Source organism: Hordeum vulgare, chromosome 3H (assembly GCF_904849725.1).
Source record: "Hordeum vulgare subsp. vulgare chromosome 3H, MorexV3_pseudomolecules_assembly, whole genome shotgun sequence".
Taxonomy (NCBI): Eukaryota; Viridiplantae; Streptophyta; class Magnoliopsida; order Poales; family Poaceae; genus Hordeum; species Hordeum vulgare.
In genome coordinates this window covers 423,655,702-423,678,933 of record NC_058520.1, presented here as the reverse complement: position 1 = coordinate 423,678,933, position 23,232 = coordinate 423,655,702, and the positions used below count along the sequence as shown (strand labels likewise).

The window sequence follows — 23,232 nt, the reverse complement described above, 5'->3', positions numbered from 1 at the left end:
TCTTGTTCTACATATTGATTAATTCATTCACTCGCTCATCGTTGGTCTACATGTTGTGTAGCATGCACGTGCTGCTGTGATGTACTACAGGTCATTGGACCAGTCACACAAATGCATTGTTAGATGAAGCTCAAGGAATAGTATGTGGGACAACATATGCCAGAATCCTCGAACTGGAATTAGTTTCGTTGAATTTGATCTATCCATGAAAAACTTGTTGAACAACCAGTCGAATTTGAACCATTATTGTACTTGACATATTTGCATGCTATTTATAGATGATTTATGCTATCTTTATCCAAACTTTGATGAATTTCATCGTGTTAGATTAAATTCGTCGGGTTAGATGAAACCTGATTTAAAATGTATATAGATACTTTCGCATTGCCACTTCCTGCATCCGTCAGACACGGATGCGTTGTCCGGTTCTAAGTGCCATCTTTGTTTCTGGCGCTTTTAATTCCAGCGTTTCATTTGTGTGTGTGTGTGGGGTGAGTTTGGGGGGGGGGGGGGGGGGGGGGGGGGGGGGGGGGGGGGCAGGAGGCTTGATTGCGTGACGTGTATCTTTTTTTTCTATTGACGTGTATCTTTCTTGTTTTGCCTGGAGGTGTTAGGTGCGACAAGAGAAACGGAGAGGTGTTAAGTGTGACAACTGACAAGAGAAACGATGAGGTCGGTATCGATCGTGCAAAACTAATCATGAACCAGGCCTACACTAGACATTGTTAACGCTAACACATGCTCAATCATGGGAGGAGCCAGGCATGTCAATCCTGACCTGCGAGAGACTACATAGTCGTTAGCAATCGATTATGGCTTTCCCGGTACCATAAGTTTATTGCCCAACCGCGTCAATGATAGAGATGCTCCAAATGTCAAACACTGGACCACACTCTACCCGCTACACCTGCCTGGGGAGAGCAAAAAATACAAACATTTTTTAATATCGAAGTTCCGAAAGCCACTTGTGCCAAGTTATCCGGATCGGAGACCAGCCGCGCTAATTAACACACTACGAAAATGGACAACAAAATCCAGGTTCAGCACCCAACAGAAGAAATAGTATTATGCAACAGAACAGAGGCGACTCTGCCCATAAAATTATACTCTGCCTTGGGCACATTGTACTTACACATAGGGAATCGCATTGCTCCAACGAATTAGTAAACTAACAAGGCACACGCTTTTTACACTGGCCGATTGTCGAGGCAGCCATCATGTGTGCCACCGGACAAACAATACAAACCTGCCTGCTGTACTACTACATATACCAACCCACCGAGCAACAGCTTCTCCGTTCCACATCTAGCACACTTTGCCCCCAAAAGGGGCAGAGTCTTATTATTGTCCGCCAGTATCACTCACTACCTGCATAAAATGTTCACCGGAGACAGGAGCTCTTATTCACTGTAGTCTGACGAGTATGAGGTTGCGCCTTCATCTTCATCTGCATTCACCTCAACTCCATCGTCCCCATCGTCACCTATATCATCATCCTCGTCCATCTCATCATCAACATCAGCGGAAGCCTGGTTCACGTCATATTCTTCCTCGTCGCCCTCTCCGTCCCCTTCAGCATCTTCATCATCATCCTCGGTCTCATCATCCATCATGCCATGTGCATGGGGTCTTGGCCCACCAGAATAGGCTCTCGAATAATCTGGAACCTGCTCTTCCTCATACTCTTCGTCCATGGGCTGGCCATTTTCCTCATTGTCTTCTGATTGATCTGATTCGGATCCAGAGCTGTTCTCGTCACCTTCACCTTGGATGTACGGTCTTCTGCTCTCCAAGCCCCACTCTTCTGCACCTGAGCTTCGTGGAGACTCCTCAACAGCAGAAGGCTTCACATTGCTAAGCATGCTGAAGCTTCCCAACAGATTAGCCTTTGGAATCGATCTGCCTCTGCCCTCAGATGATGGCTGCCGAGGCCTAACTGTTCGACGTCCGCGCCTACGGCCACGGCCACGGCCACGTCCTCGACGTGCATTCTTTCTTGGGGCTTTCTCATATGCAGCGTCCTCATATATATATTCAATCCTAGATGAGCTGCTAATACCTCTTGGGATCCTTCCACCTCGACTTCGACCTCTTCCTCCCCTGCTACCTCCTCTACTTCCTCTTCCACGACCCCTGCGGCCACTACTGGGAGGCCCCCTTGCATCATATAGGTCAAAACCAGTTGGTTCCAACGGCTCTATATCTTGTGCCTTCTTAACAGTATACCTTGATGCAAGCTTCTGCAGGAAAGGAAATATAATTACACAACAAATGGTAGCAATAAACATGAAAAACAACGTAGAAGGTACAGAGCAAGCAAAAGACGAAGTAGAAAGTCTGGTACACCTGAATACTTTTGCAACGATAGTACGCTATTTTACAATTACTAAAAAGTTGAAACAACAAAAGGCAGTATTCTCAAACTTTATCTTACCATGGAATCTCCACTATCTCTCTCCTTCTTTTGATTCTGTACATATGAAACGGCATAATCAAGGTCTAACATTCTTAATGTGATGGCAGCAGTAGTGTCAGGAACCCATGGAAGTACAGAAGTTCCAGGTAGTGAGGAAAGATTCTGGGAAGGAATATCTTCTGTCTTTAAGTTATTAAGCAATTCATTTGATGTTTCAAAATCAGAAGACAGGCAGTCTCGTCTTATTGCACCTTCCAGCAGAGTCAACATCTGCAAGGGAGAGAAGAACATCAGCACAGATATTATGTGAAAAGGTAGAGAAATGAAATAAGAATGAACCCATCAGCATGCATGCAATTTTCAGCATCTGTACTTGAATCGTGTAAATATACCCAGGAAGAGGGTAACAGCAAGAAGCCATGGGTCATCAAAACTGTTAGAGTTATAATACAAGTCATGTACCCTTTTGTATTTATCCCAATATATAAGGGGTTTTCCTGCATATAGTCCATCACCTGTACATGTATATATATCGGCCTATGGCCTCATGGTAATACAAGTTGCTTATTCCTAACATGGTATTAGAGCCTAGGTTCTTTTTGCACGCGCAACTCGTGCTCTTCCCGATCTAATCTTTTCCCAACTCGTCCCGTTCGTCTCGTCCCGCACCTCGTCGCACCGGCCCTCGTCCTGCTCGCCTCGTTCCCGCGTCGAGGCGGCTCCAGATCGAGGCCTCTCCACCAGACGCGGTTCCCACCAGCCCGCGGACGCGGCTTCCTCTCCAGCGGACGCGATTCCCACCAGCCGCCGCGACACCAGTCGCCAGTTCCTCGTCAGATCGAGGCCCTCCCGCGCCGCGTTCCCATCGGCAACGGCAGAGGCGGTTTCCACCAGCAGAGGCGGTTCCCTTGAGCCCGCGGACGCTGTTTTCCATCAGCAGAGGCGCCCGCGTCCCATCTCCATCAGCAGAGGCGCCCGCGTCCCAGCAGCCCAGGCGGTTCCACCAGTGGACGCGGCTCCTCAGATCGCGCCGCCCCTGGCCCTCGACCCCATCTGCACCAGATCGCATCTCAGGCTCTCCCAGATCGAGTCCTGCTGTCTGACGCGTTTCGTTGACTAAAAAAAAAAAATGTCTGCTGCATCCGGCTACGTTGCTGTTCCTCGTTGTCCAGTGATCTTTGATGGCACTAACTACACCGAGTAAATTGGCTTCATGCGCATTCACATGCGTGGCATCCGCCTATGGGGTTTTCTTTCCGGCGAGGTCTCTTGTCCGCCATGTCCGGTTCCTCCCGTGGCTCCCACTCCGCCGACCCCACCGGCTCTTCCTGCGGATGCTTCTCAGGCCGCAACGGATGCGACTACGCTTGCTGATGAGGCCGCTGTGCGTGCTTATGATGAGAAGGTCTTGGCTTATGAGGAGGCTCTTCAGCTGTATCATGGTGCTCTGTCCGTTTATACCCAGTGGCTTGATGATGCTCGTGCTGCCGCTGTTCTCACTGCTAGTGTCCTGCCTCAGTTTGCTTCTGAGTTTCTGGGCCTTCCTACTGTATTTGAGATGTGGACCCGCCTTCGTCAGCGCTATGAGCCCTCTGGTGATGCCTTATACCTCTCTGTGGTCCGTCAGGAGCATGCTCTTCAGCAGGGTGACTCTACTGTTGATGACTTCTATGCACAGAGTTCTGCTATCTGGCGCCAGCTTGATTCTCTCCGCAGTGCTGGTTGTCGTACTTGCCCCTGTTGCCAGGCTGTCCAGGCCGACTTAGGCCGACTTGGAGTTTCATCGCGTCTACGAGTTCCTGTCTCGGCTCCGTAAGGAGTTTGAGCCCCGGCGTGCTCAGTTGTTTGCTCGTGGCCGTATTTCTCTCATGGAGGCGCTTTCTGAGATTCGTGCTGAGGAGACTCGCTTACGTGGTGCTGGTTTGCTGGAGGTTCCCTCGGTGCTCGCTGCTCGGACTTTTTCTACGCCACCTGCTGCACCGACCCCTTCTCGCTCGAGTGCTCCGCCGCTCTTGCCCACTCCTTCTGGCGGCTCAGGTCGCCCCCGTCCACATTGTAACTACTGCAACAATGATGGTCATATTGAGCCGAACTGCTACACGAAGAAGAAACACTTGCGCAAGGCGCGGTCACCATCTACAGCGACTTCGTCATCTACCTCGACAGCTTCAGCCATCGCTTTGACTGAGCAGGATATTCTGAGACTTAAGCGTCTGCTCGCTGCTTCAGGTTCTTCCTCAACGGGTACTGTTGGTTCTGTGACTGAGGCTTCCCGCACTGAGCAACCACCTTCTACACAGTCAGGTACATCCCCATGGGTTCTGGACTCTGGAGCTTCCTTTCATATGACTTCTAATTCTTCCACTCTGTCCTCTCTTCGTTCGCTTGATTCTCCTGTTCATGTCCTCACTGCTGATGGTACTCCCCTTCCTGTCGTTAGTAGAGGCACTCTTACCACTCCTTCTTCTTCTGTTCCCAATGTTGCTCATGTTCCTCGACTTACCATGAATTTGTTTTCCGCTGGTCAACTTGCTGATTCTGGTTGTCGTGTCATCCTTGATCTTGACTCTTGTTCTGTCCAGGACCGTCGCACGCACACTCTGGTTGGGGCTGGTCCTCGCCGCCGTGATTCTGAGGGTCTTTGGGAGTTGGACTGGCTTCATGTTCCTTCCGCTGCCCATTCTATCGCCAGTTCTTCCGCTTTGGTCGCCTCGGCTACTGGTTCTTTTCAGCAGTGGCATCATCGACTTGGTCATCTGTGTGGTTCTCGTTTGTCGTCGTTAGTTCGTCGAGGTCTTCTAGGGTCTGTCTCCGAAGATGCCTCCTTAGAGTGTCAGGGTTGTCGTCTTGGCAAGCAGATTCAGTTACCATATCCACATAGTGAGTCAGTGTCTAAGCGTCCTTTTGATTTAGTCCATTCTGATGTATGGGGTCCGGCTCCCTTCGCTTCGAAAGGGGGTCATAAATACTATATTATTTTCATCGATGACTTCTCTCATTACACATGGCTTTATTTCATGACTTCTCGTAGTGAGGTGTTGTCCATTTATAAGCATTTTGCTGCCATGGTTCATACTCAGTTCTCTTCTCCCATTCGTGTGTTTCGTGCTGACTCCGCTGGCGAGTATATCTCTAAGATGTTGCGTGGTGTTCTTGCTGAGCAAGGGACTCTCTCTCAATTCTCTTGTCCTGGTGCTCATGCTCAGAATGGCGTGGCTGAGCGCAAGCATCGTCATCTTCTTGAGACGGCTCGTGCATTGATGATTGCTGCCTCTCTCCCGCCTCATTTTTGGGCTGAGGCCGTCTCCACCTCACCTATCTCATCAATTTCCAGCCTTCCGCTGCTCTACAGGGTGGTGTTCCCTTCGAGCGTCTTTTTGATCGGTCTCCCGATTATTCGACGCTTCGCTTGTTTGGTTGTGTTTGCTATGTTCTTCTTGCCCCCCGCGAACGCACCAAACAGACTGAGTGTGTCTTCTTAGGCTATAGTGATGAGCATAAGGGCTATCGTTGTTGGGATCCTATCGGTCGTCGGATACGTATCTCTCGGGATGTGACTTTTGATGAGTCTCGTCCCTTCTACCCACGCCCCTCTTCCTCGACTTTTTCAGTGGAGGATATCTCTTTTCTCACTTTTCCTGACACCCCTATCACACTCGTCGAGCCTTTGCCTACTCATTCCGCTCCCTCTGCTTCTCCACCTCCAGTCGATTTGTCGCCACCATCTTCCACGGTCTCCTCGTCTAGCATGTCACCGGATTCTACACCTTCATCTCCGGTGACTTCTTCGTCGCCACTCTCCGATTCTACTTTAGCGATTCCTCCTTCCATTGTTCCATCTTTTCCTCAGTGTTACACTCGTCGTTCACGTTCTGTGGATGCCTCTCTGGATGTGCCGTCATCCTCGTCTCAGCCTACTTATGGTTTGCGTTCTCGTCCTCGTCCGCCTGTTGATCGCTTAGGATTTTCCACCGCTGGAGCTGCTGTTCTTGAGCCGACTACTTATCATCAGGCTGTTGTTCATCCTGAATGGCAGTTTGCGATGGCTGAGGAGATTGCTGCTCTTGAACGCACAGGTACGTGGGATCTTGTTTCCCTTCCTCCTGGAGTCCGTCCCATCACTTGTAAGTGGGTCTACAAGGTAAAGACTCGCTCCGATGGTTCTCTTGAGCGTCACAAAGCTCGTCTTGTGGCTCGTGGTTTTCAGCAGGAGCACGGTCGTGATTATGACGAGACTTTTGCTCCTGTGGCTCATATGACCACTGTTCGTACACTTCTTGCCGTGGCCTCTACACGCCACTGGTCTATCTCTCAGCTTGATGATAAGAATGCTTTTCTTAATGGTGAGCTGCGTGAGGAGGTGTACATGCAGCCTCCACCTGGGTATTCTGTTCCTGATGGCATGGTATGCCGTCTTCGTCGCTCTCTCTATGGCCTTAAGCAAGCCCCCCGAGCCTGGTTTGAGCGTTTTGCATCTGTGGTGACTGTCGCTGGTTTTTCACCCAGTGTTCATGATCCAGCATTGTTTATTCACCTTTCTCCTCGTGGTCGGACTCTTCTTCTTCTTTATGTTGATGACATGGTCATCACTGGGGATGACCCTGAGTATATTGCCTTTGTCAAGGCTCGTCTTAGTGAGCAGTTCCTTATGTCTGATCTTGGACCTCTTCGCTACTTTCTTGGGATTGAAGTCTCATCTACCTCTGATGGCTTTTTTATATCCCAGGAAAAGTATATCCAGGATCTTCTTACTCGTGCTGCTCTTACTGATGAGCGCATTGTTGAGACTCCTATGGAGCTCAATGTTCATCTCTCTGCTACTGATGGTGATCCCCTGCCTGACCCGACGCGCTATCGTCATCTTGTTGGCAGTCTTGTTTATCTAGCTGTCACTCGTCCAGATATTTCTTATCCGGTTCATATTCTGAGTCAGTTTGTCTCTACTCCCACATCGGTTCACTATAGTCATCTCCTCCGTGTTCTCCGATATCTTCGGGGCACAATCTCTCACCGTTTATTCTTTCCTCGCTCCAGTTCTTTACAGCTACAGGCCTATTCGGATGCTACGTGGGCTAGTGATCCTTCAGATCGCCGTTCACTTTCTGCTTACTGTGTTTTTCTTGGTGGTTCTCTCATTGCCTGGAAGACGAAGAAACAGATTGCAGTTTCCCGTTCGAGTGCAGAGGCTGAGTTGCCAGCGATGGCTCTTTTGACGGCAGAGGTGACTTGGTTACGGTGGTTACTTCAGGATTTTGGTGTTTCTGTCACTACACCGACTCTGCTCTTATCTGATAGTACAGGTGCTATTAGCATTGCGCGAGATCCTGTGAAGCATGAGCTCACCAAGCATATCGGTGCTGATGCTTTCTATGTGCGCGCTGCTGTGCAGGATCAGGTTGTTGCTCTTCAGTATGTGCCTTCTGAGTTACAGTTGGCGGATTTCCTGACGAAGGCCCAGACTAGAGCACAACATGGTTTTTATCTCTCCAAACTCAGTGTTGTTCATCCACCATGAGTTTGAGGGGGGGTGTTAGAGTTATAATACAAGTCATGTACCCTTTTGTATTTATCCCAATATATAAGGGGTTTTCCTGCATATAGTCCATCACCTGTACATGTATATATATCGGCCTATGGCCTCATGGTAATACAAGTTGCTTATTCCTAACAAAAACAAGTTATGCCAGTTTCCAAGAGTATATAGGAAGCCATGAGCGATTAAAACATAGTCCAGTTTCCAAAAGAGAGTAACAGAAGTAATAAGATAGGAAGCCATGAGCTATCAAAACAATCTAAATTCTTCAAGAAAAGTGTTTATGCCTGTTGCATTAGCATCACCCTTGGTGCTTCCATTCATGTATGCTAAAGCTGGAGCTAGTAAGAGATGGCATTGCTGGTGAAGTGGTCAAAACTCAAAACCACATGTCAGCTTGATGCTTAATCCTGGTTATAACCAAAGCTATTTCAGCATTTTAATAATTACCCACATTCATTGATACAGAATAATGCGGTTTTATTATCATGACTGCTTCAGACTGTTTTCTAATAAGGCCTTGACCATCTACCACAACTGCTTCTAGCCAACATATTCAGAGATCAATTAACATAAGGCAATAGATATTTGCCAAACAAAATAATCTACTTCCTCCGTTCCTAAATACAAGATCTTTTAGAGATTCCAATATGGACTACATACGGAGCTAAATGAGTGAATGTATACACTAAAATACGTCTATATAAATCTGTATGTAGTCCGTATTGGAATCTCTAAAAGGTTTTATATTTAGGAACGGAGGGAGTAACACATTTTCAGAGTAAGGGAGAAATAAATGCAGAACCTGGAATATTTCCTCAACAGATGTGGTAGAGTGCAACTTCACACCCCAAGATTTCCGATATCCATCACTCCAAAATGGCTGAAGTGCTTCTGATGGTATTGAAGCCTGTAAAGAAACACTAATATATCATCAAAGAGCTACAATGGACAAATAAGCTAAACTGAGAAGGGAGCAACCAACAGAAACTTCACCTCAATGGTAGCTAACTGCAACTTGAGCAATCTCATTCCAATTGGAACAGAATAGTCTGCAATTTGCATCTTCCAGTTAGGGTCAATTCTTCTCTTCTCTTCACATTGTGACGTGTGCTCAGAATAATTATAAATGGATTTGAAGGTCTTATGGCAAAACGAGCAGTGCCTTTCTTCTGCTAAGTAAATCTGATAGCAGTAATTACAAGAATGCAACAATGCAGAGCATCTTTTCTTCCCATACTTCATGGCACATGTCAGCTGGCGATCACAACATTCTCTCCACATCCATTTTAGAAAACCATCCGCCCTTTTTGAGATAGATATCTTCTCCACATCATTACGCCCAAGCTCTATTTTGAACGAATCAGAATATGTGGTGGCGCTATCAGCAGAGACACTGGAAAGAGTACTGCTTGGGCTTCCAAACTCACTACGATAACTTGCACGCATCGTATCAGTAGCTCCATTCTTTAGATACCTTCCAGCTGATTGTTCAATGGCTGCGGTCCGTTTCCTCTTAATACCTTCCTTAAAGGTTGATTCAACCCTTTGCAGCATCGAGTGCAGCTGTGCCTCCCGGCTGCCACGTGTATCAAGGGAAGCTACCAGAGCATCAAACACCTGCAGTTTTATTACACAGAATATCTAAAGATTAGAGACGTTGTGATGGATGCACTATATATATCCTGCTATGTCTGACTGTAAAAGTAAGGAACATTGGAAACAGAGGCAAACAGATTTCAGATTTCTACACGGTGCATGCATCTGTGGACACAAAACAGCATTAATTATAGACTGCATGCAGTAAAGACTGCAGATAGAGTAAGGGCAGCCCGGTGCACATAGCTCCCGCTTGCGCAGGATCCGGGGAAGGGTCCGACCACTTTGGGTCTTCTGTACGCAATCTTTCCCTACATTTCTGCAAGAGGCTGTTTCCAGAACGCTGTAGATAGAGTAAATACTGAAATTCTAAATGTTCATCTAAAAAAGAGGGATGTAGTACAGAACGAACTTTAAACTAGTTAGGTGGAAGTTAAAAGTTAACATCTATAAGGGAGTTTCCATGATTCCTGTGGGAATTTACTGTTTCATACTGTATATAATAATCCCTACATTATTTCAGCACTCCAAACAAGGCATAAGTGGTTCAAGAAAAATCATACAATCTGAAAGCTAACATCAATCTTCAAATGTAGACTAGTGCATCATATTTGAAAAAATATAACACGTAGACAAAAAATAAAACAATAGTACTTGCATACTCTCCAGACATGTGTTCTGATAACTACAAAGTTCTAAGTGTGGTGTATAACAACTAGGTAAAATCGTACTTGAAAAACTATAACACAGAAAAAAGATAGCAGAATATTCATTAGCGTAAATACATACTCTCCAGAATTCTGTTCTGACAAGTAAACTGCAGTTTTGAGTTATATGTATGATAACCAGGTTAGCTCAAATATATACAAACAAAATAAATACCTCCTCTGAGTCAATAATCCTCCAATATCCCTCTCTCGATTCAAAAAAGATTCTTCCTGAACCAGGATCATTTGGTGATGTGGAAGTTGAAAACTGCCAATATCGGTTTCTTCTCCGATCCTGCCCCAGGGGAAGCGATCTGTAAACATACAGCTGCTCTGCTCTATGACCAATGTATGATTTCAACTGAGACCGTGTTTTATCAGCATGTGCATACTGCTGAGCAGATAAATTATCTGGTGTTGCACTGGCATCTTGCCCTGTGCCATTCCTTTCATAAGACACATTGGCAGCATTACTCTGTTGATTAAGTATCTCATTATTATTTGAAGTCCCTGCATTTTCATCATTGTCTATATCAAGATTACGGACTGGAGTTGGAGTAGTCTCTGTAGCATTGTTTTCTGGAATAACATCAGCCTTTAAACTCGTGTAAGAATTGTACTGCACTTTGCTAGCAAACTCTTCTTTGGAACGTCTTTTATCAAGTTGTGCCTCCGCCCACATTTGTTTTTTTACGGCATTCGCTGCTTCCAAACGTTCCTGCAAGACTCGTATAATCAAGTGCTGTCTAATAAGAAAGTGACAACTGAAAGGATAGTTGGAAGGATCTTTACCTCGAGAACAGCTCGAATAGAGTTCCCTTCAGTGGCAACACCAACAAGCGCAACCAATGCATTTAGACGTTCTTCGACACTAAGATCGCAATAGTCACCTTCTGCTAGTCCCTGTACCCAAGACTCACCTTGGTTGCTTTCATCAATCTGTGTACCTTCAGCATCACCAGTGATTACCTCACGGTGATCTGATGAAGCTCTGAGAGGTGAAACACTTGAAGTACCTACTGCACTGGAGTCTCCTAAAGAAAGCATGGCGACATCTTTTCTCGATGTAGTAGAACTAATTGGTCGAGTTAATGCAGTATCCAAACCATCTGGATCCCCTTTTACGTCACCAACTTTAGTCACAGTTGGTACTACACCTTGTGCTTTAACAGCAAGAAGGGGGTCCTTCTCATCTCCTACCTCAATATTCACATCATCACCGTCAGGATCATCATCACAATCAGATTCCTCGTCTCTATCAACATCATCCACATCCACCTCTTTTTCAGCTTCAGAGTCAGACAGCACATTCTGAAAAGCCCTAATTTTTTCACGTGCTGATGACAACACAGCCTCAGACTCAGCTGGATCTTTTCTGTAAGGGGACTTTACACAATATGTTGAGGGAGCAGTTCGCTCAAAAAGTTTTGTATCCCTTGACAAGGCAGCAGCTATAGATGCCTCAGGTGTCTTGCTTGTGGTAAGATCTCTGAGTCCAGATTTCTGAGAAAGAGCAAATAAATCTATTAAAATAGAGATAGAAGAATAGAAGGCAATGATAAAGCTAGCATATCCTTATGCTGCATACCTGGATTTTCTCTGCAACTTCCAATATTGTGAGACCACTGCTATCTTCAAGAGAAAGCACATGGAAAGCAGCAAATTTTACCGTCCCGGGAGTGAGGCGGTGCCGAGATCGACGATGGGTGTAGCCTCTTTCTTTCATCAGAGCGGCAGCACGCACGGCTGCTGAACCATTTCGGAGAGTGGATATGACATTCTGACCATCCTGGCCCTATATATCAAATTTTATATGAATCTTGTTAAAACTCTTCCAGAAGTGTTTCTTGTCATGCACAATTATGAGATAGCATACAAACCTCATTTTCATCACGGTAAAAAACATCTTCAGCATTCCTTTTCTTCAGTTGAGGTCCAAAACCAGCAGATAAAGCAAACTGCCGTAAAATTTCAGGCCAAGTAAGAAGATTGAGGTGGCGCTGCCAGTTACGTATATTGAATCCCCAAGAATATGCCTGTAAAAAGGTTTAATAAAATATATAAATAGAATGCAAACAACAAATAATCTTAAGGAACAATCAGAGCTTTCAGGATATCTGCACACACACACCCCTTCAACAATTTGTGGATGGCCACCTCCTGGATTTACCCCCAATGCAACCGAGGGAGTTCGGGCGACATCCTCGATATCCTTTATGATAGATTTCAGAAGAGCAACATGCAACTCCCCCAACAACCTTGAATCCTACAAAACAGACCCAGTAAGCTAACCCATGGTGTTACTTATTAGGCTATTACTGCCTTCACTAACAGCTACAAGAAAAGGTAGTTAATGGGAATAGTCAAGAAGCCAGGAGAGATGACATCAAACAACTTAAGGGTTTAAAAAGAGTGAAATTACATAACACCAATGTTTTTAAGGCGGTAAGGCGCTGGAGGAGGGGGGGCTCGGACGCCTTAGAGAGATCTGACTAGGCAATCTAAGCAGCAGAATATGGTAGGCAATCTAAGCAGCAGAACATAGTATAATTTGGTAGGGTCCTTGTTGCCTGTTGCTGCTGTACTGGAGGGGGGAGGGGGGGTCGGGCGCCTTAGAGAGATCTGACTTGCCAATCTAAGCAGCAGAATATAGTATAATTTGGTATGCTCCTTGTTGCCTGTTGCTGCTGTACTGGAGGGGGGAGGGGGGCGCTACCAGAAAGGATCTCTGCTGGAGAGAAGGAGGAGGTGCGTGTTGATTTGAAGCTGTCCCCCCCCCCCCCCCTCCTTACCTGTTGGCGCCAACAGCATCTCTGTTTCCCGCCTAAAACTGTTCCCCTGCCTGCCTGTCAAGCTCAAGGCGTCCAATATGGACTAGGGCGCCAACCTGGACGCGTAATCAGACGCCTTAAATCTTAAGGCGGACGCCTTACGTAGGTACCTAAGGTAAGGTGGACGCTTTAAGCTTGCAGGGCGCCCTGACACCTAAGCATCACCTAGGCGATGCCTTAAAAACAATGCATAGCACCAATGAAATTGATGGAAACAGCAGAGTAGCCAATAACAAACCAAATTCATGGCAAACATTAGATCCAATAAACCTATCAATGTTTGGTTCGCAAGGTCCATCAGGTCCAAGTTAGATCATCAATGTTTATCAAAAATGAGCTGGTAAATTTATAAATATTATTACTGTGATAAATTTTTGCAGCAAACATGTTGATACGAGTTCTTGTGCCTAATATAGATAAATATGCCCATAAACAAGCAGTCAAGCCAGGAATATTGCCTCCCTGTTCTTCTAAAAAAAAGCCAGGAATAATGGATTTGACACAATAAATATTCAATAATATATAAAGTTTGCACAAACTAATCGAACACTTATTGCCTGCCAGACATGACACTAAATGAATCACTCACACGTTTATCTTTGTACATAGATCTTATCATCATTAGTAAGTAAACAATACAAATATATTCTACCTCCTTGTCCCTTTTACCAGAACAGTCCAGGGCAGATAATTAGCCTCTTCAAAGAAAACACTTACATAATCATGAAGAGACTGAATAAACTCATCAAGTGTAACTGAAGAAAGCTCGAGAACATCAGCAAAAGTAATCAAGAATTTCCACACCTGCAATTCATGTAGCAACAGTTTCACTGCAAATATTATCAAGTACATATAAGATATAACTGAACTATCTAACTCGGAATTTAGAATAGCATGTGCATTAGCTTAAAATTACCAGCAGTTCTATCCAATAGAATGTTAATTGCAAAATGTGTGCTGAGCTAAGCACATAACTAACAGATGAATGTGAACGTACTACATAGTCCAGTAATTAAATGAAGTGTTCTAACTATCTGTTGGCAGTTTGACACTACAACACCTAATGGAAATATCTAAAACAAGATCAGAACATGTCTTTTCAATCAAACAACAAGCTATTCCAATGCTTCTGGGTTTAATATCTCTTGGAGCAACGCAATGCTAGAATATGGTATGCATACTCTGGAAAAGAAGTGATCATGGTGTGACGTTTATATCCACATTGACCTGATTCGAATGTATTAAAAAGAGTATTTACCACATGCGCTTGACAAAAAGTCAAAGAGAAGGATACATATACAACCAAGAACGCAACATATGTGTGATTTCTTGATAAAATAAAAGCAACACTTTGCAGCATGTGTATAACATCTCTTTGGAAATGGATTGCATGTCTGCATATTATTGGAGCGGGGACAACTGCAAATATTGCAACAACCATATATAACAATCAGACCATTACCATCAAAAGCTTTCCAACACTTTCCTCGGATCCTGTCCAAGGCCTTATCGACAATGGCACCTTCAATCTCACCATTTCAGGGGGGAATTGGCTCAACATGTCTGGGAGAAGAATGTGGGGCAGGGAGGGAGAGTGAAAAATGCAATGTACAGTTAGACTTCACGTGTTGGAATAATGATGCATTAAACAAAAGCATATGGCCACGAGTTGCACATCTATTTCTTTACTGGACAGTACTACATGGCAGGCGTGCACATCCTAGTCTTACAAGTGGCGCCCCATTCTTTTCCCTAATGCATGTATGCAACAAACAGAGAGGAGGTGTGCATGTAGTATGTAAGCATGACATCAGCCACATTCTCTCAACTCATAAAATTAAAAATTTATATCTCTCGAACCGCTAATCCAATAGACGATCAGTTCCACCGTTGGCTTCGTTGCGGCAAGATCTTTGAAGCTAGATCCAATGTTCACATGTTTCGACGACTTCTTTTTCGTCAACGATTGCCAGATTATAGTAATCTGGCTACCAGGTTACCACTATTGTAAGATTTGCATGATAGCACTTGTAGGTTCTTTAACATCTCTTAAATGTTGCTAAAGGCATCTCTAACGCTGACCCGCAAACCGGACAATGCATCCATCCGCGGACCGAGGGAGGCCTGTCCACAGCCGGCCATCCAAAGCTGGCATACATTTCGAACCTGGTTTCAACTAACCAGATGATTTTCATACAAACCGGACGAAAGCATTTAAATTTCGGACATATTTTAACTAAAGTACTAAACTATACCGGACTAGACTTAAACCCAGACTAATGCCGGACGCGGCGGATCTCCATCCACACGACATGTCTTCCCCATGTCCAACAGCCCGCTCATCGGATTGTTGTGAGCCCGGAGGGATATGCTTCAGTGGGAGGAGGGATATGCTTCGGCAGGAGGGGAAGATCCCGTTGAAGAGTAGCCTCCCTCTGCCGCCGTGAGGATTGGTTTTCGGGCGGGGGGAAGACGGTCGCCGTGGTATACGCCCCCACTCACCGAGCAAGTCACCGGCTATGCAACCTGGCGAGGCGGTGGCGCTGACCTTTGTGGGACCCAAGCAGCGGCGGCCTCCCATGTTCTACTTTTCCTCGTCGTGATGGCGCAGGGACGCGGACGATGTGTTGTTGGCGACGACGTCGTCAATGCCCCCAGTCAAATCCCTCCGCCGCCGTATCAACGTTCGCGGATATGGCTTCTTTCTCCGCCTGACAAACGCGTTGCCGCCATCGCTCGCAGCGGATTTGACGAGAGACGGCGTTGGCCAGCCTGGACAGGCGAGAACGGCCTAGCCATGGCAGTGGCACTGCTTCGGAGGGCTTGCTGGCAAGCCAGCTGTATTCGGCTGGGCTCACCGGGCAACCCAGGCCGCTGCAACGCCAGAGAGCTCCTTCTTCTGCTCGCTGGAGAGGCCGTCCCACAAGACTTTGGAGCCGGAGGCCATTGCGGATATGGTACAAGGAGATGGAGAGTGAAGGTGAGGTGTGCTTCTTGCACGGCACATGGCCACATTTATATAGCGGGCGAATGCGAGGAGCCGGTGGAAAGGTGTTTAATGCAGATCAGCATTGGAACGTACATGTGGCGCTCAGGGCGCCGGAGTAGGTTCCTCGGCATACTGTGCTTGTTTCAATGCGGAGAGGAAGCAGACAAACGAATGTCGTTTCAATGTGAAGAGAAGGCATGCGCATCGGGCGTGCAGCGCCCTCGGCCTGCAAGCCGCGTCAATGTTGGCGCCAGCAAGAGGTCACGTCCGCCCTGGGTCAGCGTCAATGCGGAGCGGCCGCTCTAGAGCAGCATGAATGCAGGCAGCTAGCTTCGAGCGGGAAAGGGCGCAGGCGAGGGAGGAAGCAGGCATGGCAGCAGTCCAGACAGTTTGATGGTCGACATTGGAGATGGCCTAACACTTGAATACTCACTCTAGTTTCTACATAAACATTGTATTTGCTAAGAACATATAAACTTTTGCTTTTTGCCCGGAACCATACACTATTACGTGGCAACTGCTAACATGACAACGATGGTACTATAATCTGGGAACTGGCGCCACCAAAAAACGTTCATCAAATAAAACAACAAAGGATCTTGTTTTGAAGCCCTCGTCAAGATGAACTCACCAGTAAAGACGGATTGCTAATTGGATTAACGGTTTGATATTAAGCATTTCAAAAACTCGGATTTAGTACTATATGTCGATGATGTCAATATGAGGTGTAATATTCTGCATGCATGCATAGCTCTCTTCCTCCAGTAGCAACCATTTAGATTTTCCCTTCTTTAATACTGCCATAACTCATATGTAATAGGATATATACACAATCAAACAAGTACTTACTAAATGAATGAATCACTCGGTCTTCAGATCACTAGACACAATTCACCTTTAAGCAGATCTTTGGGCGATAAATCTTAAGAGGTGGATTTGAACTATGGGTTTTTGTGCAAGATTCAGGGGTGGTTTTATTTTGCTGTATTTCACTTATAATAGTACAGAATGAACACCTTGGTAAGAAGAGTGTTCTGCATATCTACATCTGAGTTTACCGAAACGAAACATGTAAGAATTATTTTTCAGATCACTTGCACTGACTTTTAGTAAAAAGGTATATTTGATTTATCCTGACCTAACCAAAAAAGCTTTAGGCGGTTAGGATCTAAGGCTAGTTTGATAAATCTGATTTTACTGAAAGTTGAAGTCGAAACAAGCCTCGGCAGATTTATACTCTATTGTGAATCTGCATTTATTAACCCTACAAAAACAAGTATATTACATTTTTCAGTGGCCAAGCTTCACCCAGAAATTCAATAGATGTGTTACAGTGTTATATATTAACATTTCTCATTCCATCCTAATGTGCTAGTTATATTCTACTATGGATACATGAGACTATGGATTTATTTCCTACAAATACATTAGAAGTGACCTTTGGTGGCGTTTAGTATTAAGAAGTTCAGAATTAAATTTAATACGCATACCTCGGAATGAATCCAGCTGCAGCAACGTGTCACTATCAAGACAAAGCATTGAGGGTAACCCTTTGCTTTGTGCAGCCAATTCCATTAGCTCCAAGCGCTCATCTTCCACAAGCTCCATATACTCCCGTGCAATTCTTCGTGCTGTGGCCCTTTCATTAGCAGCCTTCTGCCTCGCCATCTCTTTCTCTTTTCTGAGTTCCTCCTTTTGTCTTTGTTTCTCTGCCTGCAAATATGTCGACAGATCTTTAATGCTGAACAGAGTTAGTGCTACATATACTACAGTATTATATCTGGGTTATAGTTTATTTCAAAGGAACTACAAAACTAACTCGTCTAGATTGCTTCTGCAAAAACTTCTCCATGCGCTCGTGTTCCCGCCTTTGCTCCCTTTGGAATCTCTCTTCCTCTCTTTGCCTCTCACGAAGCAATCGCTCCTCTTCTTTTCTCCTTTCACGATCATGTCTCTCCATTTCCTTGCGCATTTGTTCCTCTCTCTGCAAGGACATGAAACCATAAATGACTTTCAAGCCAAATAGTATATGCTGATGATATCCATCAATTGAAAACAAGCAGATACCTTTCTCCTCAATATGTCTTGTTTTTCAAGCTCCTTCCTGATCCGTTTTTCATGAGCTTCGACTTCCTTTGCAATTTTTGCTTCCTCGTTATGCTGAAGAACATGCCAGACAAAAAATTCAATATGCTCACAAATGTCCAAGGCTGAAGAAAAAGATGCATATACGAGGGGTTAGAGAGAAGCATACTTTTCGCTTCCTATCCACTCGAGAAGCATCTTCATCATGATAAGCCCTTGTTTCCGATGATATAAGTGGGTCTTCAAAGCCAGCAACATGAGAACTACCAAATTGACCATCGACTGGCACAGAATTAATGTTGCTATTAGATTGATTCATCTCGTAATCTGACGATACTGCAGGAAACACCTGAGGTCTGCCAGATTGAGGCAGAAGACCTTGGCCTTCAAAAGCATAACTAGGCGCCATCTCCTCAGATCCATGGAGAAGGTGCGGTACTGGAGTGAGAGATGGTATCCTCGAATTTGAACCTTCAACCAGAGTGTCATAGTAATGAGATCTACTTGCTCTCTCGTATGCATCACTTGGCTGCTCAGGAAGAAATTGATACTCATGGACTGCCCTCAATCCCCCATGCGGATGAACTAGAGGTGGATTACCAACAGTTGATTTTCTCTTCCCAGCAAACGAATTTGGAACAAAAGGGTGCTCCATGCTGGGCAAAAATGATGACACCTGGTGGGGGAAAAGATGCCTAAACAATTAGAGGTGGGTTTGAGAAGAAATTAAGGGGGGAGGGGGGCTCAAGCCTTAGGAATAAAAATATCGCACCAACGGTGCTCTCACTTTCAGTGCTCAAAATAAAGATCATGGCACAGATGATTAGAACAAGATAGTGGTAGACTCGCTGAGAAAACAGTTATAAATAAGAACGAACATTGGATAAGACAAAACTTCAATGGAAAGGGTACCAATGGGTGACACGTACACCAATGAAGTAACACGCCTAAAGAGAGCAAGTGTTCCCACTAAATAGGCCCATATAAAACCTGGAACCGCAGTTGAGCACAACCAATGCATGCACCGAAACTTGGTTTTATTTCCCTTTTAGTAAGGGTTGTGCATGACGTTGACAAGACACCCGACACTACACAGCAATGATGCCATATCAATACGTGTGGGCACCAACGTTTTTTACCATTTGGTAGATCCATACAAGTGGCCTACTCCAGATCATGAAATCTCCGTTGTTGGTGTTAAGCACAATACACTGGACTCATTTCATTGGGACACCAATACACTTCCTGGATCGGGCTAAAAGATTAGCATAGTTAACATGATATCCATATGCTCAAAAGTTATACTCCCTCCGTTTCTAAATATAAGTCTTTTTTTTAGATTTCACTAGGAGCCTACATTCGGATGTATATAGACATATTTTAGAGTATAGATTCATTCATTTTGCTCCGTATGTAGCCCCCTAGTGAAATCTCTAAAAAGACTTATATTTAGGAAGGAGGGAGTACAAACCAACAATGTAACAATGGACTACAGTGTCAACTCACAACTGCCATATACAATTATCTGAATGATGCAGTAATGGTACTCTATAACATAAGCAAACACAAGATTACAGAAACAATTTTTCGAGTGACGAAAATCCACTACACGCTTATACAAGATAATAAGATACATGAACTTACTTTAGCAAGTTTCCTAAATGTTTACCTTTAAGAGATTTGGATCATGCCTAGAAAATATCTTTGTGTCATAAGATCGGGCAGGCTGCTTTTGCTGCTCCGGAACTGCATGAGAAAAAGTATGTCAGCAATCGGAAGGATATGAAATTATGAATAAATGGTGACTCTGTCCATGCCATCAATAGATACCACACATGAATCTTCGTTCACCAAATGGAGAAGTTCAATGGTAGACCTTAGTTATATGTCATTAGGCGATTGCTTAACTGTGTATCTATTTTTACTTGTATAACAATGGTAGACCTTATTTATATGTCATTAGGCGATTGCTTAACTGTGTATCTATATTTTTACTTGTATAACAGTAATCTGGAAGGGTCTAATGAAACACCCCCACACAAGCTGCTGTCATGCAAACTCGCATTTTGGCCACTGGATCAGATTTACAGACTTCGGGTGGTGGGCAGCTTGCCCCACACACGCCCGTAGTTCACTCCTGCACGCCTACTCATCAGTAGGCATCAGCTGTGTCTGCTCAGTCTGAAGGCAGTGGAGCGCATGCACACACACACACACACACACACACACAGATGTCATAGGAAAGAGGCATTGAGCAAGTCAACTGATCACTGATCAAGGCACTTTAGGATTTCGTGTTACAGACTGATCCAATGTAAACCACTCTCCCATAGGGTGATGGTGGAATGTTATTACCGACTAATGTTCCTTATTTTTTATTGTGTATTTCATTGAAATGAGGGAAAAGGTCTACTTGTCAAAAGCTCACTTTTCTACCGTACAACTCTAAACTGTATGACTTGCCACCTCAAACTATTTAAACCATCCATTTTCACCCTTATGGTTTCATTTTCACTGGTTTTAAGTGACGTGAACAAGTTCTGAAAATCCAAAACAAGATCCACCATTTAAGATAATAAAAAAATCACCAGATACTAAAATAAGAAGAAAAATCGGTCAAAACATATCAATAAACAGAACTTGATGACATTGTTACAACATGGTAATGATGTGATGGACACAAGGCAGCCACATCAGCACTTGTGAAACTATCCGAGGGCAAGGCTAAAACTGGACGGTTTCAATATTTCAAGGCTACGAATCAAATGGCTTTAGACTTCAGGGTCGAAAAGTGAACTTTTGCTTAAGCTCAAGGTTGACAGTAAAAAAAAAACTATTCATAAAAAGGTTACTCATCTTTGTTTGATAAGATCCTATGATATGTAGTTATTATCTAAAGCACTCCTCACCAGAAGGAAATTAGTAATTTAGTCTATACTACATGGCCCTCTTAATCCAAGTTTGAAGGGATGTTTTGTCTTACTTTTCACTTCCTCTAAGTTGATCAATCATTCTTCTCCAACATATGATCTACAGTTCATTTTCATTATTAGCACATGACTTATCCGGTCACTCCAATCCCATACTGTTACTCTCCACTTCCCAGTAACGGTTAGTTACAGGAAAAACAAATAATTGAGTAAACTATATTTAAGTCTTCACCATTAATCCATTATAGAGAAAACTATGCATAAGATTAATGGGTTTAAGAGTAGTCTACATAAAAGACTTGAATGCAAAATCACACTAAGCCCAGATAAAAGATATATGAAGGTTTCCACCCCGTTCAAATACAAATTAGCTTGGGCATTCTTTAGCTCAAAATCCTCGCGTTGAACACAAGTTGAGATTCTAGGAGAGGTACCAATTGGTGCACCAAAGGCGCCTGGAGGAAGTGGATCAAAATCGACACCAAGGAGCGGTCCGTCCTCCCTCAACGGTTCCCCGAGCTGAGACTCCACAGAAGTAATCACCCTGAGCTCAGCTTGCCTGAAGTGCATGGGCGCCACGGGTGGTGGCAGCATAACAGGCAGTGGCTCATAATACCTCCTCCCAATGTCAGGTGCAGAAATCCTGGGCACTGCCGAAGACCGTCCGGCTCCCCTACGGGAGTGAGTAGGGGGCAGCAGCGGCTCGTCGTAAGGACTGACGGCACTCATCATAAGGTCAGTGCTCGCCAGCGGCATTGCCTGTAGCGGCAACACCGGCGGCGGTACGGGCACAGGTGTTGCTGGGCCCTCTTCGTCCCGCCGTTGCCTCTTCGCCGGCGGCTTGCGGTCCTTGAGCCGCCTGTGGCAGAACCACATTTGCAGCTGCCTGTCTGACAGACCTATCTTCACAGACAGCTCGGCGCGCATGGCCTCCGAGGGGTACTGCTCGGCTGCAGGAAACGAAAACGATGAGACCGAATCCTTCGTGAGAAAAGCTGAATCAAACACAAACCCCCAAAAAAAAATCTATAGAACTCAAAACATGGAAACACGCGCACCTAAATACGTCTGCTCGAGAACGTCGAGCTGGTAGGGGGTCTTCATCATGCGCTTCACCGGCTTCTCCCCGGAGCCAGAGGGGCCCGCTGCGCCCCCGGAGGCCGACGCCGGGGCTGGCGGTGCGGGGGTCTGGGGCGTCCTCTCCTCCGGCGCCTCCCGCGGCGGGCCGTCTCCGCCGCCGCCGGCGTCCATGGCGGCGAGGACCGAAACCTAGATCCGAACTCCAGCAGAGGAACAAGCTTTCCCCTCCCGTAGGGTTTTCCCCTCACCAAGAAACAGGAGCGAATGCGGCACTTTGTTTCCCACTATATGCCCCCCCCAGGCCAGGCGAGGAAAAGTCGAATCGATGTGCGGCCGGATCTTCTTCGCCGCGAAGCGGGAGTAGTTAATACCACCAGCGATGGCTTGAACACTACGAACAACGGGGGACGAGGCGCACGAGAGTAGTGGATGGAGTGGAGTGGAGATAGGGATGTGGGGAGATTGTTGGGGGAAAGGAAAACAAACAGGAACAGCAGCAGCGGGAGGAAGGCGGAGGCGGCAGCAACAGGGAGGGCCACTGCTGGAGCTGGTGGATCATTCATGCGCCTTTGGGATTGGGTTCCGATTTGGATCGCTTCCATCGTATGCTAAGCTAGGGTGAGGGTACTACTACTCCTACTGCTCGCCTCCCCTCGCTTAATAAAAACCAAACCCTTTTTTCTCCCCCCTCTTTCTTTTTCGTCGGGGGTTCGGGGCACCTTTTATTGCTCTCTTTTCTTTTCTGGCTGCTGCTGCTGCTGCTGCTGCTTTGTTTGTTTGTTGTTGTGTGCGGGGAATATTTGTGGATCGATGGGGGAGAGAGGGAGGGAGCGGGAGGGATGTGGAATAATTAGTGGGTGCTTGGATTTCTTGGGGTTTGATCTTGGGGGGTTCCTTTTGTGCTTTTGACTAGTAGTGGTGGCTGGGGTTCGCGGGGCGAGTTGCTCCTGGCTGGTGCGTGTGTTGTGTTCATAGGATTGCTCCCCCTGTACGAACGGGGGGATCGTTGGACGAAGCGCGGGCGGATACAAGAACTGGCCGGGATCTTATGCGGGGCGCGGC

The 23,232-nt window shown here is 45.6% G+C and overlaps 1 protein-coding gene across 2 annotated transcripts; it reads right to left on the bottom strand.

Moving 5' to 3' along the window:
* Positions 1 to 1,065: 1,065 nt before the first annotated feature.
* On the bottom strand, positions 1,066 to 23,097 carry LOC123444072 (homeobox-DDT domain protein RLT2-like). 2 transcript variants are annotated; one of them, XM_045120680.1, is made up of 18 exons: positions 22,149 to 23,097; positions 21,525 to 22,040; positions 19,830 to 19,906; positions 18,330 to 18,836; positions 18,143 to 18,235; positions 17,895 to 18,059; positions 17,566 to 17,788; positions 14,549 to 14,649; positions 13,804 to 13,890; positions 12,387 to 12,521; positions 12,136 to 12,291; positions 11,844 to 12,050; positions 11,048 to 11,758; positions 10,431 to 10,973; positions 8,946 to 9,569; positions 8,755 to 8,859; positions 2,435 to 2,686; positions 1,066 to 2,237 (listed from the first exon to the last, which is right to left on the bottom strand). In XM_045120680.1, exons 1-18 carry the CDS (start codon positions 22,339 to 22,341, stop codon positions 1,401 to 1,403), a joined length of 5,532 nt encoding a protein of 1,843 aa, XP_044976615.1. In that variant the 5' UTR covers positions 22,342 to 23,097; the 3' UTR covers positions 1,066 to 1,400. The 2 variants fall into 2 exon arrangements, with proteins under 2 accessions (XP_044976615.1, XP_044976614.1); XM_045120679.1 differs by having other exon boundaries at positions 1,066 to 2,240; positions 22,149 to 23,095.
* Between the last annotated feature and the right edge of the window lie 135 nt (positions 23,098 to 23,232).

Coding starts and splice junctions, on each gene's coding strand:
- LOC123444072 (XM_045120679.1), bottom strand. CDS start 22,341: ATGGACGCCGGCGGCGGCGGAGACGGCCCGCCGCGGGAGGCGCCGGAG. Junction 14,650..17,565: donor GCAGCTGGATTCATTCCGAG/GTATGCGTATTA, acceptor TTCTTCTCCCAG/ACATGTTGAGCCAATTCCCC. Junction 11,759..11,843: donor AAGTTGCAGAGAAAATCCAG/GTATGCAGCATA, acceptor GCTCTTTCTCAG/AAATCTGGACTCAGAGATCT.